Genomic DNA, 23635 nt, shown 5'->3' on the forward strand with positions numbered 1-23635 from the left:
CTCGGCTCTACCCAGCTGTGTGCTCCTTCTCCACTTGTTTTTCTGAGCTTCTGTGTGGGTCCCTGTTACCATTACTTTCCCACGACCATTCATTCCAGCAAATAGCAATGATACAAGATGTATGATGTATTCCTTTCCTTTTATTTCCCCCCACGCTTTTTTTTTTTTTTTTTTTTTTTTTTTACTTTTGGGATTACTGAAAAGCTCCGCAATTATTTACAAATATGCAAAGGGTGCCTACAAGACTGGAGTAAGGGTTGTGGCATGGGGTAAAGCTAGTAGTGCCCTTCTAGGTGTCCCGTGACAGACGAGAAAGGTGCACTTGGCCTGCTGCAGCCTGAGTAGACTCTGGGGTTGAAAGTCACCCTCTTGACCATGTGTCCAGACTCCACAAAACCACAGCCCGGGCCCATTGGCTGGGCAACATCCTTTGAAGTGAGCAGAATTCAAACCTCCCCATTCCTAACACAAAAGGAAGGGGCTATTTGTCTCAGGGATGGGCACGCCCTGGTGCAATTTGGCAGAGCATCTCAGCAACTCTATCAGATATCAGGTTAGGGCAAAACTGGAAATGCGTCTGCCCAGTACATCTTGGGTTGATTACTTGGAGCGCATGTTTCTGATTCATTTGCACATAACTCACCGAGGGGGTGTTGCAAGAGCTATGTGATGGCCAAAGGAACCCAATGCATCTTTTATCATGTTTTTTAAACAAGTCTCTCTATGTTGATTGTCTCTTGGAACCAAGAAGCTTCATTCTTCCAGCCCCATGACAGACTTCAAAATGAGACTTTCATAAATCTGAGAACAAGTTCTAGCTTTGGCTCCAGGACTATCTGCTCTGACCCTACGGGTTGGTTGAGGAGTGTGAAGGCTAGGATGAACCATGGGGTGAGTCAAAATTGTAGCTGGGAAAGCCTGGTCTTGAGGAGCTTGTACTTACGTCTCTGTACACCCTGAAGCAACCAGCCCCCACCTGCACCTGTGGTCTTGTTTCTTTGGTCTCATGAGGAGACAGTAGCTCTGTCACTTACTTTTTGAGAGACAGTGTGGCAAAGTTAGGGAGAGCATGGGCTCTAGAACCAGACTCCCCATGTCCGCCACTTACTAGCCCTGTGACCTTAGGCAAGTTGTTGATGTCTCTGTGCACCAGTTTTCCCTGGTGGTAAAAGTTATCTGGCAATCATCTCAAAACTTAATAGTTTGAGACAATGACCACGGGATTGCTGTGGGTCAGGAATTTGACTGGGACTCAGCTGGGAAAGCTTGTCTCTGCTCCATGTGGTGTTGGCTAGAGTGACCCAATTGAGGCTGGAAGATCCATGATGGCCCTACTCACATGACTGAGTAGACGTGGGCTGAGGGACCCACGTTCTCCTCCATGCAGCCTCTCTCTTTACATGGTATCTACACATGTAGTGGTCTAAGCTAAGCTTCCTTACATAGTGGTTAGAACATTCCAAGAGAATTCCAAGAGAATTCCAAGAGAATGAAAATGAAAGCTGTAAGGCCTCTGTTAATACCTGTCACCATTCCACTCCTACCCATTCTGCTGGACAGAGTAAATCACATGGCTAATGCAGATCTCCAGGGAGGAGAAATGGGCTCCACCTCTCTCAATGGGAGATGTGGCACACAAAAACATGGATGGGAGGTCTTTACAAGAGTTAAATAATACAGGTGGAACATTTAGGATAGTGCCTGGTACAGAGTTTGTGTTCATAAATGTTATGTTTTATTATAATATGATTATTCTGGTATCACTTCAGGAACAAATATAGTACATGTTTACTTCCTGAGTAAAAGGCTTCTCAATACCACATGGAGGAGAGACAAACTCTCCAGGCTCAGCTCTACTCAAATTCCTAACCCACAGCAATTCAACAGTCATTGTTTCCAGCTATTAAGTTTTTAGTCATCAGTAAATCAGGGACTCTAGTGATGAATTTTCCCCTCCCAACCCGAGGCCATGTTCCATCTAGTCATGGAATTCCTGTGGACCATCCCTGGAGGTTTTCCATTGTGTATCGCCATGCAATCTCAGCTTTCCTTCACAAGGGATGCATCCATCATTTCCCTCTGCCCTCTCAGACTTTCTTCCAAGGGTCACGTAGCTTGGAGGCTGTTGACTCCACATTGACCCCGGCCTGTTCTGAATTCTTCAGGTCACCATAGAGGTGGTCGACGGTCCTGACTCTGAAGCAGATAAAGATCAGCATCCGGAGAATAAGCCCAGCTGGTCAGTCCCATCCCCCGACTGGCGGGCCTGGTGGCAGAGGTCCCTGTCCTTGGCCAGGGCAAACAGCGGGGACCAGGACTACAAGTACGACAGTACCTCAGACGACAGCAACTTCCTCAACCCCCCAAGGGGGTGGGACCGTACAGCCCCAGGCCACCGGACTTTTGAAACCAAAGATCAGCCAGAATATGGTGAGTTTACCACCTAGTAATATAAAATCAGTGGGAAGAATAAATGAGGATGATGCCTTGGACATGGAGCCAAGCAAAACCCTGCTTAGAGCATGTGGCTTTTGGTCTTCTGTGAGGCAAACCTCACAAAGGCTGTGTTCCGCAGAAGCCCAAAGGAGGCACCAGCAGCCACATTTTTCTGGAAAGACTATAATTTTAAATCAAATCATAATCACTATACCAATTATCCTAAGAGATAATTTTTTTGGATCTTTGGGGTTCTTTCTGCCTCCCCCGCCCCTCAAATTTCAGTTTTATTTCTAAAAATGAAGAAATTCTCCAATTAACTTCCTTGTATTTTTTACTGTAAAAATTCATCCTGAAAATCAATGTAGTAAAAGAGATATTTACGGCTGCTTCCTTTGACCAGGCAACTGTGTTATGTTTGATATTGACAGTGGAGTGGTCCTTGGGAATCCACATGAACATGTGTGTCTCAGGTCTTCAAAGTAACCCCTCCCCCAATACATTTCAAAACTCCAAGTTGGGACTTCTGGTTTCCTGTGTTTTGGGAGTAGGATAAGTGAGGTAACACCTTCCAAATTCAGTGAGTTAAAATAATAAAAGTTCAAAAAAAAATAAAATAATAATAATAATAAAAGTTCATTTCTCACTTGAGTTGGGTAGGAGAACTCAGCTCCACTCAGTCATTCAGGGATCCAGCCTCCTCCCATTTTGGAGTTCCACCAACTGTTAGGGCCTGAGAGTTATCCCCTGGATGTTCTGTGTCCAGCTGGTGTCCAGGGAAAGAAAGGGAGCCTGGAGAAGGAACACACACTCATAAGGCCCTCGGCCTGGGGGTAACACACATCAGATCTACTGAAATTCTGTTGGGAAGACCTGGTCACATGGCCCCATCTTGGTGCAAGGGAGGCTGGGAAATGTATTCTATATGTGTCCAAGAAAAAGAGGAACCCAATTTAGCAAGCATCTGGCCTGATTTTGTGGGGAATCAGGCAGTTTGTTATAAGAATATTTAATGTCTTAGAAATGCACCCATCATCATGATTTTCTTGTGGCTTCACCATCAGTGGACTTTGGAGTGAGCAGTATATGAAGAGGATGACTTGTCTTGTACCATTTGCATGCTAACCTTTATCCCCATTTTTCAACAGATAGACCAATTGTATATTAGAGAGTCATTTCTTCTCATTAATAGAGAATTCTAAGCAACTTGCAAAAGAGCAAGACAAAAATATTTTTTTGCCACATCATCAGTTGTTCAACCAACATTTATTAAGAGCAAATGTTGTGTCCAGCACTATGCTGGGTACAAAAATGAGCAAGGCATAGTTTGTCCCCAGAACAGATCTCACCAATCTGTGGACCAAGGGAGAAAATTAACCAACAGAGCAAAATAGTGCCATGGTAGAGATGTACATCAAATGCCAGGGGAACTAAAAGAGAACTCTACATCCCTTCCAGCCAGCGGGCTCATGAAACCTTCACCTTTCCCAAAGGAAGTCAAGTTATCTGCTTTCCAAGAGGAAGGACTTGGGATAATAGCCAACATTTAAATAGTACTTACCATGCACTAGTCCCTGTTCACAGCGTTTCACATTATTATTTCATTAAATCAGCTCTCTGAAGCAGATACTGCACTTTACAGATGGGAAAACTAAAGCCTGGAAAACTTAAGCAATTTAACCTGGAGGGCTAAGACCTGAGATTCACCCCAGGCAGTCTGGGTCCAGAATCTGTCCTCTTGACCACTATACAATTCTGCCTTTCTGGGGAAAAAAGTAGCACACCACTTAGGACAGTAGAAGGATCTAGAAATGAATGCTTAGGTTGGAAGATAGGAATGGGAGGAAAAGATCAGTGCCACTGAAAGAGAGAAGCACAGGGGACCACTGGATGCCAGCCTGAGATTGCACAGCGTTTGTGGCTTCACCGGTTTGCCCAGCCCACAAAGAACATTGTTTCTAAGAGTAGAGCTCAGATACCTGGCATCAGAATCATTCAGTTGCATGTTTAAAAATGCCAATCCTGGGCTGCAACCCCTTCCCTATATACCAGTAGTCCTCAAAGTGTGGCCCCCAGAAACAGCACCACTAGCATCACGTGGAAATGCAAATGTTTCAAGCCTGACTCCAGACCTACTGAGTCAGATACTCTGGAGTAGGACCCAGAAATCCGTTTGAACAAGCCCTCCAGGCACTCTGCTGCATTGAGCACCTCTGTTTGAGATGAATGTTTCTCCACCTTGTTTGCTCATTATACTCACCTGGGGAATTTTTTTAAATCCCGATGCCTAGACTTCTCCCCAGACCAGTTGAATTGGGATCTCTGAGTATGGGTTCCAGGCATCGTTGTCTTTTAAAGCTCCAAGGATGACTTCATTGTTCAGCCCAGGTTGAAGGCCACTGCTCTCCATCTCCTGAATGAGAAGGTCTAGAAGTGAGACCTGGAGTCTGTTGTTTGCATCTTAGTTTCTTTCCTTTTTCAATCAAGGTCACCAGATGATTCTCTTGCACACTGAAGTTTGAAGACCACCACTATAAACAACTTTTTCATCTAAAGCCTTTACAGAGTACAGTCTGCTGAATTTATGAGCACTAAGAACACCCCCTCTATTTCCATCTTGAGGCTAGAATTTGCCCTAGGGCAGTTACTGTGGCTACCTCAGCCACCCTCACCCCCAGCCTCCTGGACCTAGAGTACCATTGAGCTCCTCACATCAGGAGCTCGTAGCATGCCTAGGCCATGGAGAAGCTCCATCTTGTATAACTTCATAGTACCTCCTAGTATCTTCCCCATCATTACACTGAACATCGGGATTGCTACCTTATAAATAAAGTCGTGTTCTGTACGGTACCTCTAAAGCAGTGCTTCTCAGACTTTCATGTGCACATGAATAGCCCTGGGGCTTGTTAAAATGCACCTTCGATGCAGGAGGTATAAGAAAAGGGCAGAAGCCTGGGTGAAGCTGAGACTGCTGGCCCTCCGACCACACTTTGAGTAGGCAAACTCTACGCGCATTGTAGGTGCTCAGTAGCATTTGGCAGAATGAATGAATGAGTGATCATTGCTTCCCAGGTTAGCCCACATTCTGGAATTCATCTTTTCCAGAATTCCAGACAGCATCAGATAAACTGAGAATTCCCCTTTTCTTTCTATTTATTTTTATTTATTTAATTTTTTTTTAAGACACGGGGTCTTGCCCTGTTTCCCAGGCTGGAGTGCAGTGGTGCGGTCATAGCTCACTGAAGCCTCCAACTCCTGGGCTCAAGCCTCCAAAAGTGCTGGGATTTTAATCCCACAGACCCACTTTTATTGCAGTCAGCAGGAAACTTCAAGCAATTGCTAAGTATTTATCCCTATATTGGGTGCTGTTGTGGAGGAAACAGAAAGAGAACATATCACCCAGGAAGGAGAGGTTCATGCAATAGCAAAGCAGTGCAAGTCACTGTATCTCAGGGCGTGCGGCCTCGTCTGAGACAGGCTAAAATTGCCACAGGAGCTGGCCTTTGTGGAGGAGGTAGATCTCAGAGTTTTGAAGGTAGAATTTTTAGTAAGAATTTATATATTTGTCCGCAAGGATTATTTCTAAAAATCCTAGGTGAAATACATGTAAGATATAATGGCATCTGTAGAATGAATTACAAAATACACAACAGAAGACAGACCTCACTTGTGATGATGAAAACACAGATGTGATGATGCTGTGAGTCAGCTCAGCTGTGGAAAGTATGTGTTTGAGATGCTGCATTTTAAATCCCTTCTGTGTAGATACTTGGGGTATCCAGGGCAAAGGGAGAGTTCCAAATAAATATTTTTTTGTCTAACAGTAGTATACCATTTCCAGAATTGTTTAGAATAGCCCACATAATGAAATTACGTAGGTACTGCTTATTGTTACTTGGGTTAGGACTCAGTTCTTTGAAATTCTCTAACTGGTCATAACCCTATTTTAATAGATTTCACAGTGATTTTTTTTCAGCGGTTTTTCTTTATAATGTTTAATTATGGCCACGTAAGAGGGTATCTTAAAGCCAGAGCAACTTGGGCCAGAATCAATACTGCTAGAATACCAAGCTATGGAACAGGATACGGTGGGAGCAGACAGATCTTAGATCTAATTCCAGCTCAGCCAAGTTTGAGCTGTGTGACCTTAGGCAAGTACCTTAACCTCTCTGAGCCTCAGTCTCTCTGTCCATAAAAAGAGGATGTTTCCACCTACCTCACAGGGTTATTGTAGGAGTTAAATCAGTAGATCGACAGGGCAGCTGGTTAAAGTAAGCCCTCAGTAATCAGTAGACACTGTCCTCTAGGATTAATGGTGCAGGTTTACTCGTGGCCAAGTCAAGACCCAAGTCACTTCAGTTGCCCCACCACTATGACTGGCCCACAGAACACTAGTGCCCTGAAACTAAGAAAGGACTACTTTAAAACTCCAGCGGCATCCTTGAAACCCAGCTCTCAGCCCACTGCACTCGGGATAGTTTTATTTCCTCCTTGAGTTATTTGATGTCACAGCCAGGGGCTGTCAAAGCACCATATAAATGCTCCCGGGAACTGTTTTTTCCTGCCGTTGTCATTATCTTTGTGATTATAGCTGCTCACATTCATTTTCTGCTCTGAGCAGTGGCCCCTGGTAGGCGGGCAACTGAGAACAGGCTCGTTTTATTATAGCAGAAAGGAGCACTGCCCTCAATGATTTGTCCCTGTCAGAAATTCCCTTTCTGTTCTTCGAAGACATTAAACAAATAGAAATCCCCAAGAGGAGGGTCTTTGCCGGGACAGTGATGTGGGCCCGTGTGCTGTGAAAGCTTCAGGGGAGTGAGCTCACATACATACTTCTTCCTAGGAGGCAGTTTCACTTCATTGCCAGCCTCAATAGAAATAATTAGCCACATGGCGAGTTCTATGCCTAACTTTGGGGGACCCATATGAAAAAAAATGTTTGGAAATAAAATGGCTTTGTGAGCATTTAAAATAAAGATGTGGAGAAAGCCACTTACTGCAATAATAAATCCTTGATGGCTTCAGAGTCTGGCAGCTGTCTAGAGAGCATATTTTAGGGAGGATTTTATGGGGTATTTGTAACAGTTAGCTTTTGCTGCTTAGAAAACCACCCCCAGGCCAGGCATGGTGACGCATGTCTGTAATCCCAGCACTTTGGGAGGCCAAGGCAGGAGGATTACCTGAGGCCAGGTTTTCAAGGCTAGCCTGGGCAACATAGTGAAACTTCATCTCTACAAAATTTTTTTGTAAACCTTGGCCAGGCATGTTAGCACATGCCTGTAGTCCCAGCTACTCAGGAGGCTGAAGCAAGAGGATTGCTTGAGCCCAGGAATTCGGGGCTGCAGTGAGCCATAATGGTGCCACTGCACTCCAGCCTAGGTGACAGAGTGAAACCTCAAAACAGCTATAAAAAAAAAGGAAAAAAAAAAAAGCCACCTGCAAAATTAAAGGAACAAAAGAGTTCTTTCCCTTACGAGTCCGTGGGTTGTCTGGACTCTTCCGGTCTGGTCTGGTCTGGTCTGGTCTGGCTTGGCTGGGGCTGGATGGTTTAGGCTGGCCTCACTCACAATGAGGGGTGCCCAGCTGTGTAGATGCTGTATTGAGATGACTGGGGCCTCTCCACTGGTCCCTCCCCCTCCAGGAGGCTAGCCTAGGCCCTTCATGCTTGGTGGAAGAGTTCCCTGCAGCAAGACAGAATGCATGGGCAATTTGTATACCTCAGCTGGCATCCTATTTGCTATTATCCCATTGGCCAAAGCAAGTCATGTGGCCCATCCTGGAATCAGCCCGAGAGGGGAGTAGCCAAGGGCGTGGATTTGGAAAGAGGAATTATGGGCGTGATTTTTCACATAATCTGACACAATATTAAAGTTTAGTAATTTAGGTCCAAGAAACTATAACAAGAAAGCACCTCATGCAGGGATTCCAACACCAGAGAGTTTAATGCTAAAATAGATAGTTTAATGCTAAAATCTCAAAGTTCATGGGTGATGTCTCTCCAAATTTGCTCTCTACATTGCAATAATGGAGAGGCCAGACTGCATGAGATTTCTGGATAGTGGAAGTCCCTTTGCTTTTGCAAAGCCAAGGACACCACTTGGCATCATTGGGTTATGTTTTATGCTGGTACCCACCCCACAGGTGATGCAAACTCTACCTAAGGGATTTAATAAGATTTCTTCTGACTTACTCATTCCCCCTTTTTATGAGTATAAAAACATTATAATCTTTACTTTTGACTTTTTTTTAGCTGTTATTCCCTTTAACAAAATCTGGCCTCAGTGGTGTGTGCAGGATGTGACTGGGTGAGTGCTCATGTGCGTATGACCCGCTGCACCTGGATGCTTCTCTGACAAGTGTGCAATTGTGTGCTTGTTCCAGGCACCTCTCTGGTGCTCTTGGGGAGGTGACTGAGAGACACCAGACTGCAAAGTTCTCGGTGGGAGCAGTGACTGCTCCTACCTGAGTGGTTTCTCCATCCAGAAGCAACTTGTCTCTCCAGTCCTAATGTGTGATGCCTAATAAGAGATGGTGGAGGTGAAAGAAGCTAATGCCAGGGAAGGCAGCCGACTTTCCTGACACAGAGCATTAGTTTCAAACATCTGCTTAGCTGAGTGGTTGGAAAACCATTTCTTAGGAGAAAAATCAAAGTTCAGAAAAATTCTTTTTTGGGGATCGGGAGGAAAATAGATGGGGCCCCGGGGGGCAGAAAAGATGGGAGCAAACTCTCCACTCAGAGTTAGGGAGGAGGACACAACCATGAAATCCACCCCCCACCACCCCGCTCCTCCAATTCCACTTAGTGGACTGAGGAGGCTCCACAGCCCTGTGTTTGCCTGAGGCACGTTCAGAGTGAATGCCACATAAACAACAGCCTGGAAGGCTGGCATGGGCCCACATTTCAGGTAGAAACATGTGTGGACTACATTCCTGCTGGGCCTATGTAATAACAATCGCCACAACCTGTTATGAACAGAGGGTACTCCCTCCCGGCAAGGGGCATGCCTTTAGCTCCACACTTGGCACCAGCAGAGGCCCCAAGGCCATAGGAAGATCTGGGTAAACCAGGAGAAACTGTCGCAGAGCAGAGGTACTGCGGAAAAAATCATGCTTTAGAGAACGGGCTTGGTGCTAGAGCCCTGCTTTCCTTTCTGTTAACCTAATGACCTTGAACCAGGCATCCTACCACTCCAGGACTTTACTTTTGGTGACAGGAACTCGGTTTGACAGGAGTATTAGTCTCTTCTCATGCTGCTCATAAAGACGTACCCAAGACTGGGTAATTTATAAAGAAAAGAGATTTAATGGACTCACAGTTCCACATGGCTGGGGAGGCCTCACAATCATGGTGGAAGGCAAAGGAAGAGCAAAGGGACATCTCACATGGTGGCAGGCAAGGGAGAGTTTGTGCAGGGGAACTCCCATTTATAAAACCATCAGATCTCATGAGACTTATTCACTGCCATGAAAACAGCATGGGGGAACTGCCCCCATGATTCAGTTATCTCCAGTTGGCTCCGCTCTTGACACATAGGAATTATTACAATTCAAGGTAAGATTAAGATGTGGCTGGGGAGACAGAGCCAAACCATATCAATAGGGTACCAACCTCTCCCACACCTCTCACCTCCAAGCCCCCCTATTTCCTGGTCTACTTTTCCTTTTTGCACACCACTCATCAATTTCTAACATGCCATCTAATTCACTTGTTTTTTGTGTTTATTGATGATTGTTTCTCTTTTCTCACTAAAATATTAGTTCCTCCAGGGCAAGGATCTTTGAAAGCTGTACTTAAGAGTGTATCTCATATACCTAGAATTGTGCCTGACATACAAAATGGGTTCAATAGGTATTCACTGGATGGATGTTGAGTAATGACCTTGAGGGATCATCTCTAGCTTCACCATTAATGTATCGGTAATCTATTGCTACACGTAACAAAGTATGCCAAAGTTGGTGGCTTAAAACAACAACCGTTCATTATTTCTCATGATCCTGTGGCTCAGGAGTTCAGGCAGGGCCACTGGGTAGGTACTCTGCTCCTGATGGCAACTGCTGCATTCAGCTGTCCACTGGGAATGGCTAGAAGCCTTGAGAAGGCTTTGCTCACATGTCTGGTGTCTGTAGTCCATGTGGCTCCTCTCTGTCCATGTGATGTCCCATAATTCACAGGTCTAGCATGAGCATCTTTCACAGTAACTGGATTCCCCAAAGCAAAAGTCAGAAGCTGCCAGGCCTTAAGGTCAAGGCCAGCCCAGATTCTAGAGAAAATAGGTTCTCCTCTCTCTCTCTTTCTCTCTGTATGTCAATGAGAGGCTATACGCACAGAGAGGGAAGGAACTGAGGGTGGTTACCTTTGGAAACTGCCTAGCATATTACCCCATGCTGTGCAAATGTATGCATTCTCAGTAAGCGTTTTCTGGTTACCTTCTAGGGATATACAGACCACCACAGTGCCCAAAACCTCCTTGCTGTCACAAAGCTGATCCCTAAATGAGCCCTGGAACTGTAAACCTTTTAGCTCCGGTTGAAAAGTCCTCTCCAACAATCCCCTCCCACAGCGAGAATGATAGAAGTCAATAATTGACAGGCTGCTTAATGGGGAGATTGGGAGACTCTTTGGCCAAAGTTGATGACCATCTCCCTGGCTGTCTTCCAGATTCCACAGATGGTGAGGGTGACTGGAGTCTCTGGTCTGTCTGCAGCGTCACCTGCGGGAACGGCAATCAGAAACGGACCCGGTCTTGTGGCTACGCGTGCACTGCAACAGAATCGAGGACCTGTGACCGTCCAAACTGCCCAGGTGCGTTTACCTGAGTGTGTAGCTCCAAGTTCAAGGGGAAAGCTTTTTAATTTATTATTAAAAACTTAGTGAAATTGTCTTTTTCAAAGATGCACTACTTTTCTTTTCTTTCTTTTTTTTTTTTTGAGACGGAGTCTCTCCCTGTCGCCCAGGCTGGAGTGCAGTGGCACAATCTCGGCTCACTGCAACCTCCACCTTCTGGGTTCAAGCAATTCTCCTGCCTCAGCCTCCTGAGTAGCTGGGATTACAGGCACACACCACCATGCCCGGCTAATTTTTGTAGTTTTTTAAGTAGAGAAGGGGTTTCACCATGTTGGCCAAGTTGGTCTCAAATTCCTGACCTTGTGATCCGCCCGCCTCAGCCTCCCAAAGTGCTGGGATTACAGACGTGAGACAAGATGTAACTACTTTTCTAATAAGACTTCTGACCAGAGTGAGTCAGGAGATAATTGATGAGCTGAATGGATTTTCTGAGTCTTATGCACAATTGCAGTGGCCGTGACCTAAAAGACAATGTCACATTGTACTTATTTAATTTAGAGGAGGGACTCTGGTTAGATTGGGTTTTTGATGTGGGATTTGTTGTGCCTTGAAGAGAAACAGAAGGCAGACACTCATGGTCTGATGAGGAAGCCAGGATGAGAGGCTTGACAACCATCTACAGGAAAGACAGCCCCACCGGTTAATACCAGACAGTTGCCAAAGGCTCCCAGGAGCGCAACCTGGGGCGTCTTGGTAGTTAACTGTCACTTTATACTGCATTGTCAGTGCTTCAGAAACTAAACTAATTGCACACTTGGTGAGAGGTCATGTTGAGAGTCAACAATAATTGTGATTGACTATAGCAGTGGTTGTCAAACTGTGGCCAGGTCTGGCTCGAGACCTGTTTTTGTGTGTCCCATACATTTTTAAAGTGTTGTGTAGAGAAGAAGAAACAGAAGGAGGAGGAAGAAGAAGAGAAGGAGAAGGGCATGGAGGAAGAGAAGGAGGAGGAGGAGAAAAAGGAGGAGGAGGAGGGGGAGGAGGAGGAAGAGGAGGAGGAAGCTGCAACCAAGACCATATGTGACCCACAAAACCTAAAATATTTACCCTCTGACCCTTTAAAAAAAGCTTAGTTACTCCTGGTGTATAGTCTTACTGTGTATTTCCCATTGCCAGGTAGAATACCAGCCTAAAATAATATCTTAGAGCCTTTCAAGAAACCACACATTCCAAATGGCTTTGGCTGAAAAAAATTTCAGAGACAGAAAATCTGATCCCCACACCCCAGACTTCCTTTTTCTACCTCTAGACACTCTGTTCTCCAACCAGAGACATTGGGAACAAAGGAGAAATGAAAGCACAAAGGCGTTTCTGAGGAGAGGGAGGAAGAATCAGATTGGAATGAATGTGTATGTTAGCAAAAGGGGACACGTAGAAAACGGGGCTGAAATACAAGAAGTGGCAGTTCTGGCTCCATGTCAGCCATGCAGATGGATTTCAAAACAGTGGAACAACCATTACGGTGTTTTTCCTGACTTTCCCATGCTCATTAGGATGAGCTGAGTTGGAAGCCTGGTGGGTGGAATCTGGATGTGTAGAAATAAGCAATAAATAATAACAATATGAGGAGGAGGAAGAGGGAAACAGGAAGGAAATGAAAAAGAGAAGAAGAATATGAAGTAAAAGAAGATAATGATGAAGGTAAAAAGATGAGGCAAAAGAAAATGAAGATTGCCTGGTGCAGTGGCTGTAATCCCAGCACTTTGGGATTACGAGACGCGCAGATTACCAGGTCAGGAGATCGAGACCATCCTGGCTAACACAGTAAAACCCCGTCTCTACTAAAAATACAAAAAATTAGCCGGGCATGGTGGCGGGCGCCTGTAGTCCCAGCTACTCAGGAGGCTGAGGCAGGAGAATGGTGTGAACCCGGGAGGCGGAGCTTGCAGTGGGCCAAGTGAGTCGAGATCGGGCCACTACACTCCAACCTGGGTGACAGAGCAAGACTCCGTCTAAAAAAAAAAAAAAAAGAAATAAAGAAAGAAAGTGAAGATAAAGGTGAAGAAGAAAAAATAAAATAGATGATGATGAAGAAGATTTTTTGAGTACTTAAGTATCAAGAAAATGGCTAAAGTTCTTATAGGTATTATTTTGTTTAATTTTCACAATAACTTTATGAAATAGGTATTTATGATTGTGCTCATTTGACAGCTGTAGTAACTGAGGCATAGAGGATTAACTTGCCTAGAGTCACACAGAAAGCAAGTGATCAACCTGGAATTTGAATCCGGACAGTCTGATTACAGAGTTCATGTTCTTAATCATTAAACTCTTTGGTCTTTACCAAGAGAGGGGTATTGGAATCAGCCACACAGGGACACAGATAGCATTTGAAGTCAAGGTTTGGGGGCTTGCCTGTTGTTTTCTCTTCCAGAGCTCATATCCAGACTCAAGGTGGGAGATTTAGGTGCCTTGTCAGGGGAAGGCTCCCCTCTGCCTCCATTTACAAATGTTTCCTTCTTGTTTTCTGTCACCGCGGAGAGCAGTGTGGCCAGGAGCCCTCTTCATACCTTTTCTTCTTGTGTGTCCTCACCCTCCTTGCATCCTTTCTGCCTCTCAGTTCCTGGCTATTGCAGGTTTTCTGGGCTCCCTTGGAACATGAAGGATTTCGTTTTTCAGGATCTCTTTCCTTGTTTGATTCGTTGATTCCCAGCTTTCCTGGAAAGACTCATGGGGCAAAGTCTCCCTGGCCTGGCAGTTATTACACTGTAAAAGATTGTCCTGCAAATAAGTTTGAGGTGCCTCACATAAAATCAGAGAGAGCCCCTTAAAGGAAATCAAATCAGGGAAACCAGCAGGGAAGACCAAGGCTCACCAGCAAATGTTACCGCAGTGTCTCACTCCCTCCTCTTCTTATTGCTTTAGCTTGCACCAGATTCCTGATTGTAAAGGAAGCTTGGTTAGGGGTGGTAGTTTGGGTGAGCCAGTAAGTTTGAGCAGAGCTGGGTTCAGTTCCTCAGAGCAAATTATGAGGAGCCCAGCTTTTTCTTTCTCAAGCATCACCAACAATGCTAAGTGTCCTAGAATATGAGATAACTCTTCTTGGCTATGCATTGTAGCATCCTCAGTGAGCTAGACAAAGAATGAGCTAGACAAATATTCAAGGGAAAACTATCACCTAACACTTCCCACTTACTGCTCTAAGTACTTTCTTTACACCAACTCATTTCATTATTTCAACTCTAGGAGGTAGGGCAATTTGTTCTTCCCATTTACAGATGTGAAAACTGAGGCACACAAAAGTTCACTGGCTACCCCAAGGTCACGTGGCTAGTAATGATTTCAACGCACACAGTCAGTCATTAAGAACAAGATATTAACCACTATGTTCTACTGCCTCTGGTTTAGTTTGTCACCCTGACACCACCCTGACATGTGTCCCCCACTGCCCAAAACCCCATCCCTGGGCTCAGTGAGTGAGTTCCTAAGGACTCATTCAGGCACATTTGGATCTGATTTCATGCAGCCAATGTATCTGGGGTTTTAATATAGTTTCTGCACTACGACCTGCTTTTTACTGTTTCCTCTGTTGGCAAGTTTCTGCCCGTGAGTAGTAATGAATACAAAAAAGGCTTTGTTCAGGTGTATTTATTTTTTTATTGTTGGGGGGGAGATAACTTTTTCCATATAATGATGGAAAAATGAGCTCTTGTCTGTGTTTAGGAATTGAAGACACTTTTAGGACAGCTGCCACCGAAGTGAGTCTGCTTGCGGGAAGCGAGGAGTTTAATGCCACCAAACTGTTTGAAGTTGGTAAGGTTTTTTTCTTTTTTAATCCAAATATTGACTTAGTGCCTCGGAGATTCCTTTTGCTTTTGCAATGCCATCCTTGGATCCACGTAAATGTTTCATTTTCCTTTTCTGGGGTCCGGTGCTCCCAGCATGTGTCTTGCTTGCTGAATATACTTCAAGCAAGAGAAAACAGTCCTGAGCCTCCTCCACCGGACCGAGCGCTTCTGTGTTCACTCTGCTCTCTATGCAGCCTTCACAGCCAGAGGCAGATGGGGACCTGCCTCTCCTCTTAGCACAGAATAAGCCCATAGCAGGGGCTCGAGTCACATGGAATCTGTTCTTACTCAGCCTTCATTGAGCATCCTCAAGAAAATCAAGAAATGGTGCTCTCAGTTCTCCAGCAGAGGGAGAGAGGGAAAGACGGAATTTTCTCAAAATATTGCACCTCCATCCCCTGCAAGAATTTTTTATAAACCGGGCCAGGCGCAGTGGCTCATGCCTGTAATCCCAGCACTTTGGGAGGCTGAGGTGGGCAGATCACGAGTTCAGGAGATCAAGACCATCCTGGCTAACACGGTGAAACCCCGTCTCTACTAAAAATACAAAAAAATTAGCTGGGCGTGGTGGCGGGTGCCTGTAGTCCCAGCTGCTCGGGAGGCTGAGGCAGGAGAATGGCATGAACCCAGGAGGCGGAGCTTGCAGTGAGCTGAGATCGCACCACTGCACTCGAGCCTGGGCGACAGAGCGAGACTCCGTCTCCAAAAAAAAAAAAAAAAAGATTTTTCATAAACCTTTGGTACAGTTTGCTACTTGTCCGCTAGAAAATGGTAGAGCAAATGCAATAAATGTGAACCAAACAAAATGAAAAGTGAATCTTCAGGTGCAAGATGCAAGCTTACTTTTTAAAAATAGCTTTATGTGCTTCTCTATATACTTAAGGATTGTAGAAGGGTAAAATTCCTTCTGTCCCATATCTTTTAGCCACCCAAAAGTTCTTAATTAGCCTCTTCATATCTGCCCTGCCTCCTCAGCCAAAATTTAGCAGTCCTGAGTCCTTTTTTTTCATAGCCCTGCAATTTGGGAGCTAATTTGGTGAACAAAAATGTTCCTCAAATGCCTATTGGGGTCAGGTAATGGGGTCAGGTAAGCATCTAAGTAGAACAAGTCTAGAATAAAAGGAAAGACAAATAAGAAAGTCTGGAGGAAAATAATGGTTCCAGCACTATGACGAAAAGAAAATGGTCTGGGCACAGTGACTCACACCTGTAATCCCAGCACTTTGGGAGGCCGAGGTGGGTGGATCACCTGAGGCCAGGAGTTCAAGACCAGCCTGGCCAACACGGGGAAACCCCATCTCTACTGAAAATACAAAAATTAGCTGGGCTTGGTGGCAGGCGCCTGTAATCCCAGCTACTCTGGAGGCTGAGGCAGGAGAATCACTTGAACCCAGGAGGCGGAGGTTGCAGTGAGCCAAGATCACGCCATTGCACTCCAGCTTGGGCAACAAGAGCGAAACTCCATCTCAAAAAAAAAAAGAAAGAAAAAGAAAAAAAAGAAAAGAAAATGAGACAGCTACAGTGTCGGGGGCAGTAGAGAATGGTAGGGTCTGCGACAAAATGAAAAGCTTTATCCAAAGGGTCGGCCATGATGTGGCCACCATGGAACGAATACCCACCCAGCATTGCCAGATGTTCTGGGTTTCTAAGAGAGGCCTGAAATCTTGATTTTGCCAGATTATATCTTAATTTTTTAAATGCTTGATAGAAATTTATTTTAAAAACAAATCCAATCAGAAATGTCCATGAGCCAAATTGGATGCAGTTTGGAAATTCAGTGTCACTAGGGCCTCCACCTCATCCCTCCAATCCCTTCACATACATATGATCAAATTGCATTTAACAGGAACCGTCTGCAAATACAATGCATTTGATTGAAAAATAGAAATGACTTTAAAGGCAAGACTTTGACATAAAGCGATAGAACCTTAAAGGCATTCTTCTGAGACAGAAAGTTTCTCAGGACTCTTCATATCACACCCCACAGGCAGGCAGCATCTAGCTGTTTTGCAGAACACAGCCCAGATGCACAAAGCCACATTGGCATGTGGCTAAGGACAGCAGAGCTGAGTAGACATGGTGTCTCAGTCAGGATCCAGGCAGGAAAGAACATGGCACACTCATGTTAGGTAACTGAGGAGCCTTTGGTGAGGGACTGCTTGCAAAGGTACAAGCAGAGCGGAAGGATTGAACTCTAATTCTCTCAATGACTACTCAGAGAGGAGGCCACAGCCACAGCCTAGCCCAGCTGGCAGCACCTCAACACTGTTGGGTGCACCCTCTAGGTTCCCTCCCACTTAATCCTCTTTGCAACTTTATGAGAGAAGTGCTATTTTTATGCCCAAATTACAGATGAGGAAACTGAAGCACAGCAAGGTAAAATACCTCACTCAAGTCACAGAGCTCCTGAAAGTTGCGTTGCAATTCAATCCCAGGCTGTTTAGCATGCGATCCCACACTTTGCCTTTCGCCAGGCCTTTCTGAATTCATAAGACATCCCAATTTTTATCTTCCTCGTTCTATTGATAAGTGCCCAAAGCCCTCTTGCCAGCTGCCCCTCACCCTGACCGTGTGATTTCCACCCACAATACCACCAGCCTCCCAGGCTCCTGGGTCAGAGCTGGAGTCACTGCTGATGTCTTCCTCTCTTTACTCCAAAGTCCACTAGCCACCAAGGCCTGGTAGCTGTAACTCTCTGACCTCTTCTGATCCCACCTGCTGTTTCCTCCCAGAGTATCTCACCTGGACCCTCCCCATTATTATCGGCTCTGAATTCATTTTCTTACTACACAGCTCAGTTAATAGCTCACTATCACTCATAAACTTTCTGTGGCTCCCTAGTACCCGCTGAACCAGCCTAAACTGAACAAGACTGCCATGATCTGACACCAACAATCTTATATTCCTATACCTTCTGCTCCCATGAAACTGAACATGTCATGCCCCAGCCCTAGACATCCCCAGCAGATTTTTTCCTGCGTAACCTTAGTTTGCACAATGAATGCTTACCTGGAGAGCCTTCCCTTGTCCTTCCCCCATCAATGCTATTGCAGTCTGTGTCCATTAGACACTCCGAGACCCAGACACCAAGATGGGATTAGGCATGCAAGAGATTTTTTGAGGAAACGCCCAGGAAAGATAAAAAGGAAGGCAGCAGGACGAGGCAGGGAGAGCTTTCAGACCGAGGTGCAGGCCTGACTCCTACAAAAGAAGAAAGGAAGGCAGGCTCAGCCATGCTGACTGGGAATCCCAGCAAAAGTTGCTTGTTGGAGGAGTCCCTTGTCGGGCGGTTCCCCTACCATGCTAAGTCATTGGCCGAGAGCAGCCAGAGGGCGGATGTTAAAATCACAATAGATCCAAAGGTGCAACCTGGAGGCTGCTGGTCAGCAAAGCACCCACAGCGGGTTCCCTTGTAGGAGCTCTGAGCAGGACACTTGCGGCTGTCACATGGCCCTGACACAGCTCAGGAGCAACCTGGTGTCACATGCTCCTTGAAGCAACCCTGACTTCCCCTGCTAGAAATGACCTTGCATTTTTAGACACCCCTGGGGCTTTTTGCCTTTGCCTCCCTTAACTCACCCAACATTCCACCACAGTTGACTTCCTTAGATATGCCTCATCTTACCCACTGCAGCTCACTGGGGCAGATGACCCACCCACTCACTGGGCTGTTAGTGACCAGCCCACATTCCCTCCACCCACAGCATGTCCCTGCACCTCCAACTAGCAACCCCTCTGTGCCTTTGCCTGAGGTCTTTCTCTGGACCCGAGCCCAGCTGCGCATGAATGCACAGGGCATTCCTAGCTGGAAATCCAGGACCAGTCCCCTGTCAGTGATGAATGGGAGCCAGTGGATAAAAACTCAGATCCCCATCAATAAAAACAAATCCAGACTCAGTAAGGAGAGGCTTTATTCAAAGGATTATTGCAGGGAGGCGGGGGATGTTATCTCCCTATTATTGCAATGGGGTGAACGCTGTGACTATAAGGTCTGCAAGCATCTCAAGGATAGGCAAGGAGGGTTTCCTTTTATAGAGAAGTAAATAAGGGAAAGTGAGATGAAAGGGTGGCATGATCAGACAGTAGATTGGAGAATGCTCTACCCTGAAGCCAGCCTCTTTCCGAAAGGGACCCTTAAGGAGAGGCTGTACTGGTTTAGGCTGAGGGTGGGCCAAAATCCAGGGACCTGAGTGAAGGAGAGAAGCTTAATCAAAGTTTGGTTAAGATGCATTTTGTCAGCCAGGCGCGGTGGCTCATACCTGTAATCCCAGCACTTTGGGAGTCCAAGGTGGGTGGATCTTGAGGTCAGGAGTTCAAGACCAACCTGGCCAACGTGGTGAAACCCCATCTCTACTAAAAATACAAAAATTAGCCGGGCACGATGGCAGGTGCCAGTATTCCCAGCTACTCGGGAGACTGAGGCAGGAGAATTGCTTGATCCCGGGCAGCAGAGGTTGCAGCGAGCTGAGATTGTGCCACTGCACTCTAGCCTGGGTGACATAGTGAGACTCCATCCACTCATCCCCTCGTCCCCCGCCAAAACAAAGATGCATTTTGTCCTGATCAATCAGTGAGGACAAGCAGTTTTTGAGGCAAAGAAAGGGAATTTGTGCTTCTGGCCTTGTTACAGGTGAACAAAGCAGACCTCTGTGAGTCTTTTCTAAGTCCTATGGGGAAAGGGGGTTCTTTGCAGTAAGCTGTTTTCCAGAATGCAGAAGGGCTGGGGGACTCCTAACCTTCACTGTTTTCCAGGATCACAGGGCTTGCGTAAAGTTTAACATTGTCTCAGATAGGAAAATGCTGAGGCATGTTCTCTATGCGGTTTCCCAGATCCCAGTGGGATCAACCAGTTCCTTACAGTGGTTACTTCTTAGCTCCACACCCTGTATTAGCTGCTCTCCCTTCTCTGTCTAATTCCCCTGCTCCCCTGCCTCTGTTTCCTGAAATCACTTCCCAAAAAATCATTTTCACTGGAATCTTTTTGTCTCAGGATCTGGGGTAACCCAAACTAAGACATTCACTAAACCTGAGACTCACTAAACCTGAGGTCCTGGACTCAGATGACTGAGGGACCAAGAGATCGCCCATAAATGAAAGGATCAAGTAGGAGCTGTGCTAAGCTGGGGACCTTTGGCCCTGTCCATGGAGGGGTCACCATTCACCTGTTCACAGGATCAGTTGTTCCCATGGGAGAATGCAGGACCAGCATAGTTCGATCTTTTGGTTTTTCAAATAAAGCCAGGAATCCACATTTATAATTGGAATAACCTAATTCTTAAATATCGGCAACTGATCAATTATTTTTAATACTGAAAGAACCAAACACAGCCCCTCTGGGGGTAGATTTTGACCCAGGCCTACAGGTCACTGGTCTGTGACCCAAATCTTAAGCTCCCTAAAAGTAAGTGCCCCGGGCTCCTTCCTCTTTGAGGCACCTTGTCATGTGAATTTGCAGACAGCGATAGTTACATGCCTAAGGTTAAGAGGTTGGGGGAACCAGTCTATGTGTGGCAAAATCAAAACCGAGTCCTACAAATCTTCCTTTGGGGCCTTTTCCATCACATCATCACTTATTTCTTTATATTTTTATTTTTTATTTTTATTATTTATTTATTTATTTATTTATTGAGACAGAGTCTTGCTCTGTTGCTCAGGCTGGAGTGCAGTGGTGCAATCTCGGCTCACTGCAACCACTGCCTCCCAGGTTCAAGCGATTCTCCTGCCTCAGCCTCTTGAGTAGCTAGGATTACAGGCACATGCCACAACGCCTGGCTAATATTTTGTAATTTTAGTAGAGATGGGGTTTCACCTTGTTGGCCAGGCTGGTCTTAAACTCCGGACCTCAGTGTTTTAAGATGATCCACCCACCTCAGCCTCCCAAAGTGCTGGGATTACAGGCATGTGCCACCACTCCTGGCCTCATCACTTATTTAGAGGGGAGATTCAAATAATTCTGAATTCTTAAGTTTGTTAGGAGTGATAATCGGGTCATGGTTATCTAGGAAAATATCCTCTATTTTTTAGATGCTTACTAAAATTTAGGGGTAACATTATATATTTCCACAAAATTTTTTAAAAGATAAAGCAAATATAATAATAGTTAAATCCAGGTGATGAAATATGGGTAGTCATTGTATAAGAATATTCTCTACTTTTCTGTGTGTCTGAAAATTTCATAATATAAAGTGGGGCATTTGGAGGAAGTCTTGTGAATAATGAAGTTCCCAAGTTCAAGGGAAGTGAGAACGGCCATCCACTTCTGATGGTTCCAGGGGGTTGCAGGGGTCTCTGGCTCTAGGAGAGGAGTTGTTGACTTTAGGGAGTTGTTGAGTTTAGTGTCCTCCTGCGGGCCCTCAGGAGCAGCCTGGTGTCACATGCTCCTTGAAGCACCTCCTGTGGGCTGGTTGTACATGCGGTGAGAGGGTTTCTCTTTGGCCTTTTCCAGACACAGACAGCTGTGAGCGCTGGATGAGCTGCAAAAGCGAGTTCTTAAAGAAGTACATGCACAAGGTGATGAATGACCTGCCCAGCTGCCCCTGCTCCTACCCCACTGAGGTGGCCTACAGCACGGCCGACATCTTCGACCGCATCAAGCGCAAGGACTTCCGCTGGAAGGACGCCAGCGGGCCCAAGGAGAAGCTGGAGATCTACAAGCCCACGGCCCGGTACTGCATTCGCTCCATGCTGTCCCTGGAGAGCACCACGCTGGCGGCGCAGCACTGCTGCTACGGCGACAACATGCAGCTCATCACCAGGGGCAAGGGGGCGGGCACGCCCAACCTCATCAGCACCGAGTTCTCCGCGGAGCTCCACTACAAGGTGGACGTCCTGCCCTGGATTATCTGCAAGGGTGACTGGAGCAGGTATAACGAGGCCCGGCCTCCCAACAACGGACAGAAGTGCACAGAGAGCCCCTCGGACGAGGACTACATCAAGCAGTTCCAAGAGGCCAGGGAGTATTAAAGAGACTGGGATGAGGTGGAGGACGCTGCCTCTGGTTCTGGAGCACACACGTGCTGCACTGACGTGCCGACTGGCGCCAAGACCTTCTTAGCCGCGGTCGTGTATATTTGTATATACCACTTGAGTATTTCTCATACATTACGCTAGGGGCGTGTGCCACGCCCAGGGGACTGCCTTGTGAAGCCGCCCTCGCCATCTGCAGAGCTCCTTGAAAGTGCCCCTGGGGAGCGATGTGGGCAGAAGGATGGGGAAAACTTGGAAGCCAGAAGAAGAACCTGGAAGCCACAGTGGGTGCGACTCAATTCACACCCGGATCCAGAGCTTCAAAGAGAGGCAAAGGGGGAAAGAGACTAAGGTTGTAAACGTTATAAGCAGTTTTTATATATAACTTATTTAATACAAATGTGACTTAAGCGTAACCTTTTCTCTGGAGTTGTGGTGAAACTAATCACTTCTGTGAGAGATCAGAAAGAAACAGACTTAGGGAAGTGGAAGAGAAAGGGAATTTTGGAATTTATTTCTTTAAAAATAATGCAATGGAAATATATCAAAACATGTAAACGCCCACCTTAAACCAAATGTTATTTGGTCATGAGGCACCTTGCTGGAGTCTCAGATTCCAAAAGTCTCTTCTTCAGACTGGGTAGGGAATATGATATTTTAGGGACAAAGCTGAGGACTGGTTTTAAATAGGCTTTAAAATAAAAGATCAATATTATCATAATGCTATCATTCTGCTAAACGGCCCCAAAACAGTAGAATTTCTGCTCATGTCCTAGCAGGTTCAGAAGACTGCAGCCAAGTTAAGACGTAAAAACAAGAAGTAGCACTTTTCCAAAGGAAAACAACAAAACAAATGGGAAAAAGATAATGGACCTCATTTCACCTATTTTAATACTATTTTAACAATTTTTTCATCTACCAATATATCCCCAATAAATAAATATAAAAGGGGAGAGGGTCAATCTGGGGAATCTTGATTTTTTATGTTTTAAGAAAAGAAAAAAACTGCATTATTTTTGTAAAGTATTTATTGAGTCACGGATTATTGTGCATCAAGCAATTGTTAATATGACCTGGTCCTATGGGGTAGAACTTAGGAAAAATAAAGTTGGTTCTTATTCAATATTTTACTTTACAAAATTCTAGTGAAAGAGAGTATATAATAAAATCATAATAAAATGTGTTACCTGCATCTTCATTTATGATACAAATGCCATAAATAGCCCGTGTGAAGCAAGACTTCAAGGCAGGGGAAAGAAAATTTCAACCCAGGTGGGAATAAAAGGCTCATTCATTGATTGACATGATTGTGGGTGGTGTAAGTCATGGCATCCTTGGCACCAAGAATGTCTACCCAATCCCCAGGAGGCTGAGGCCCATCGACACATGCGTGACTTTTTGCCCACCCAGATCTAAGGAAGCCAAGCCAGAGCAAGGGTTTAAGACAGCCCAGATGAGCAGAGCCACTTCCACAGAAAATTCTGCAATTACAGTTATAAGTAGAACTACTCATCATGCAAAGTATTCCTTTTCCCGATGAGAAAACCAAAGCTCAGAAAACAAAGACATTGGACCCATCTTTCATTTCCTAGCCTAGTAT

At 45.5% G+C, this 23635-nt stretch overlaps 1 protein-coding gene across 1 annotated transcript in view; it reads left to right on the top strand.

The window, feature by feature from the left end:
- Positions 1–23218, top strand: part of ISM1 (isthmin 1) — an 82199-nt gene extending 58981 nt beyond the window's left edge. Inside the window, exons 3-6 of the mRNA XM_054468057.2 lie at positions 2166–2430; positions 11096–11239; positions 14945–15034; positions 21515–23218. Of these exons, the coding sequence (XP_054324032.1) occupies positions 2166–2430; positions 11096–11239; positions 14945–15034; positions 21515–22032 (1017 nt within the window). The 3' untranslated portion in view covers positions 22033–23218. The remainder of the gene's footprint in view (positions 1–2165; positions 2431–11095; positions 11240–14944; positions 15035–21514) is intronic.
- The last annotated feature ends 417 nt before the right edge of the window (positions 23219–23635 follow it).

Source organism: Pongo pygmaeus, chromosome 21, assembly GCF_028885625.2.
Source record: "Pongo pygmaeus isolate AG05252 chromosome 21, NHGRI_mPonPyg2-v2.0_pri, whole genome shotgun sequence".
Taxonomy (NCBI): domain Eukaryota; kingdom Metazoa; phylum Chordata; class Mammalia; order Primates; family Hominidae; genus Pongo; species Pongo pygmaeus.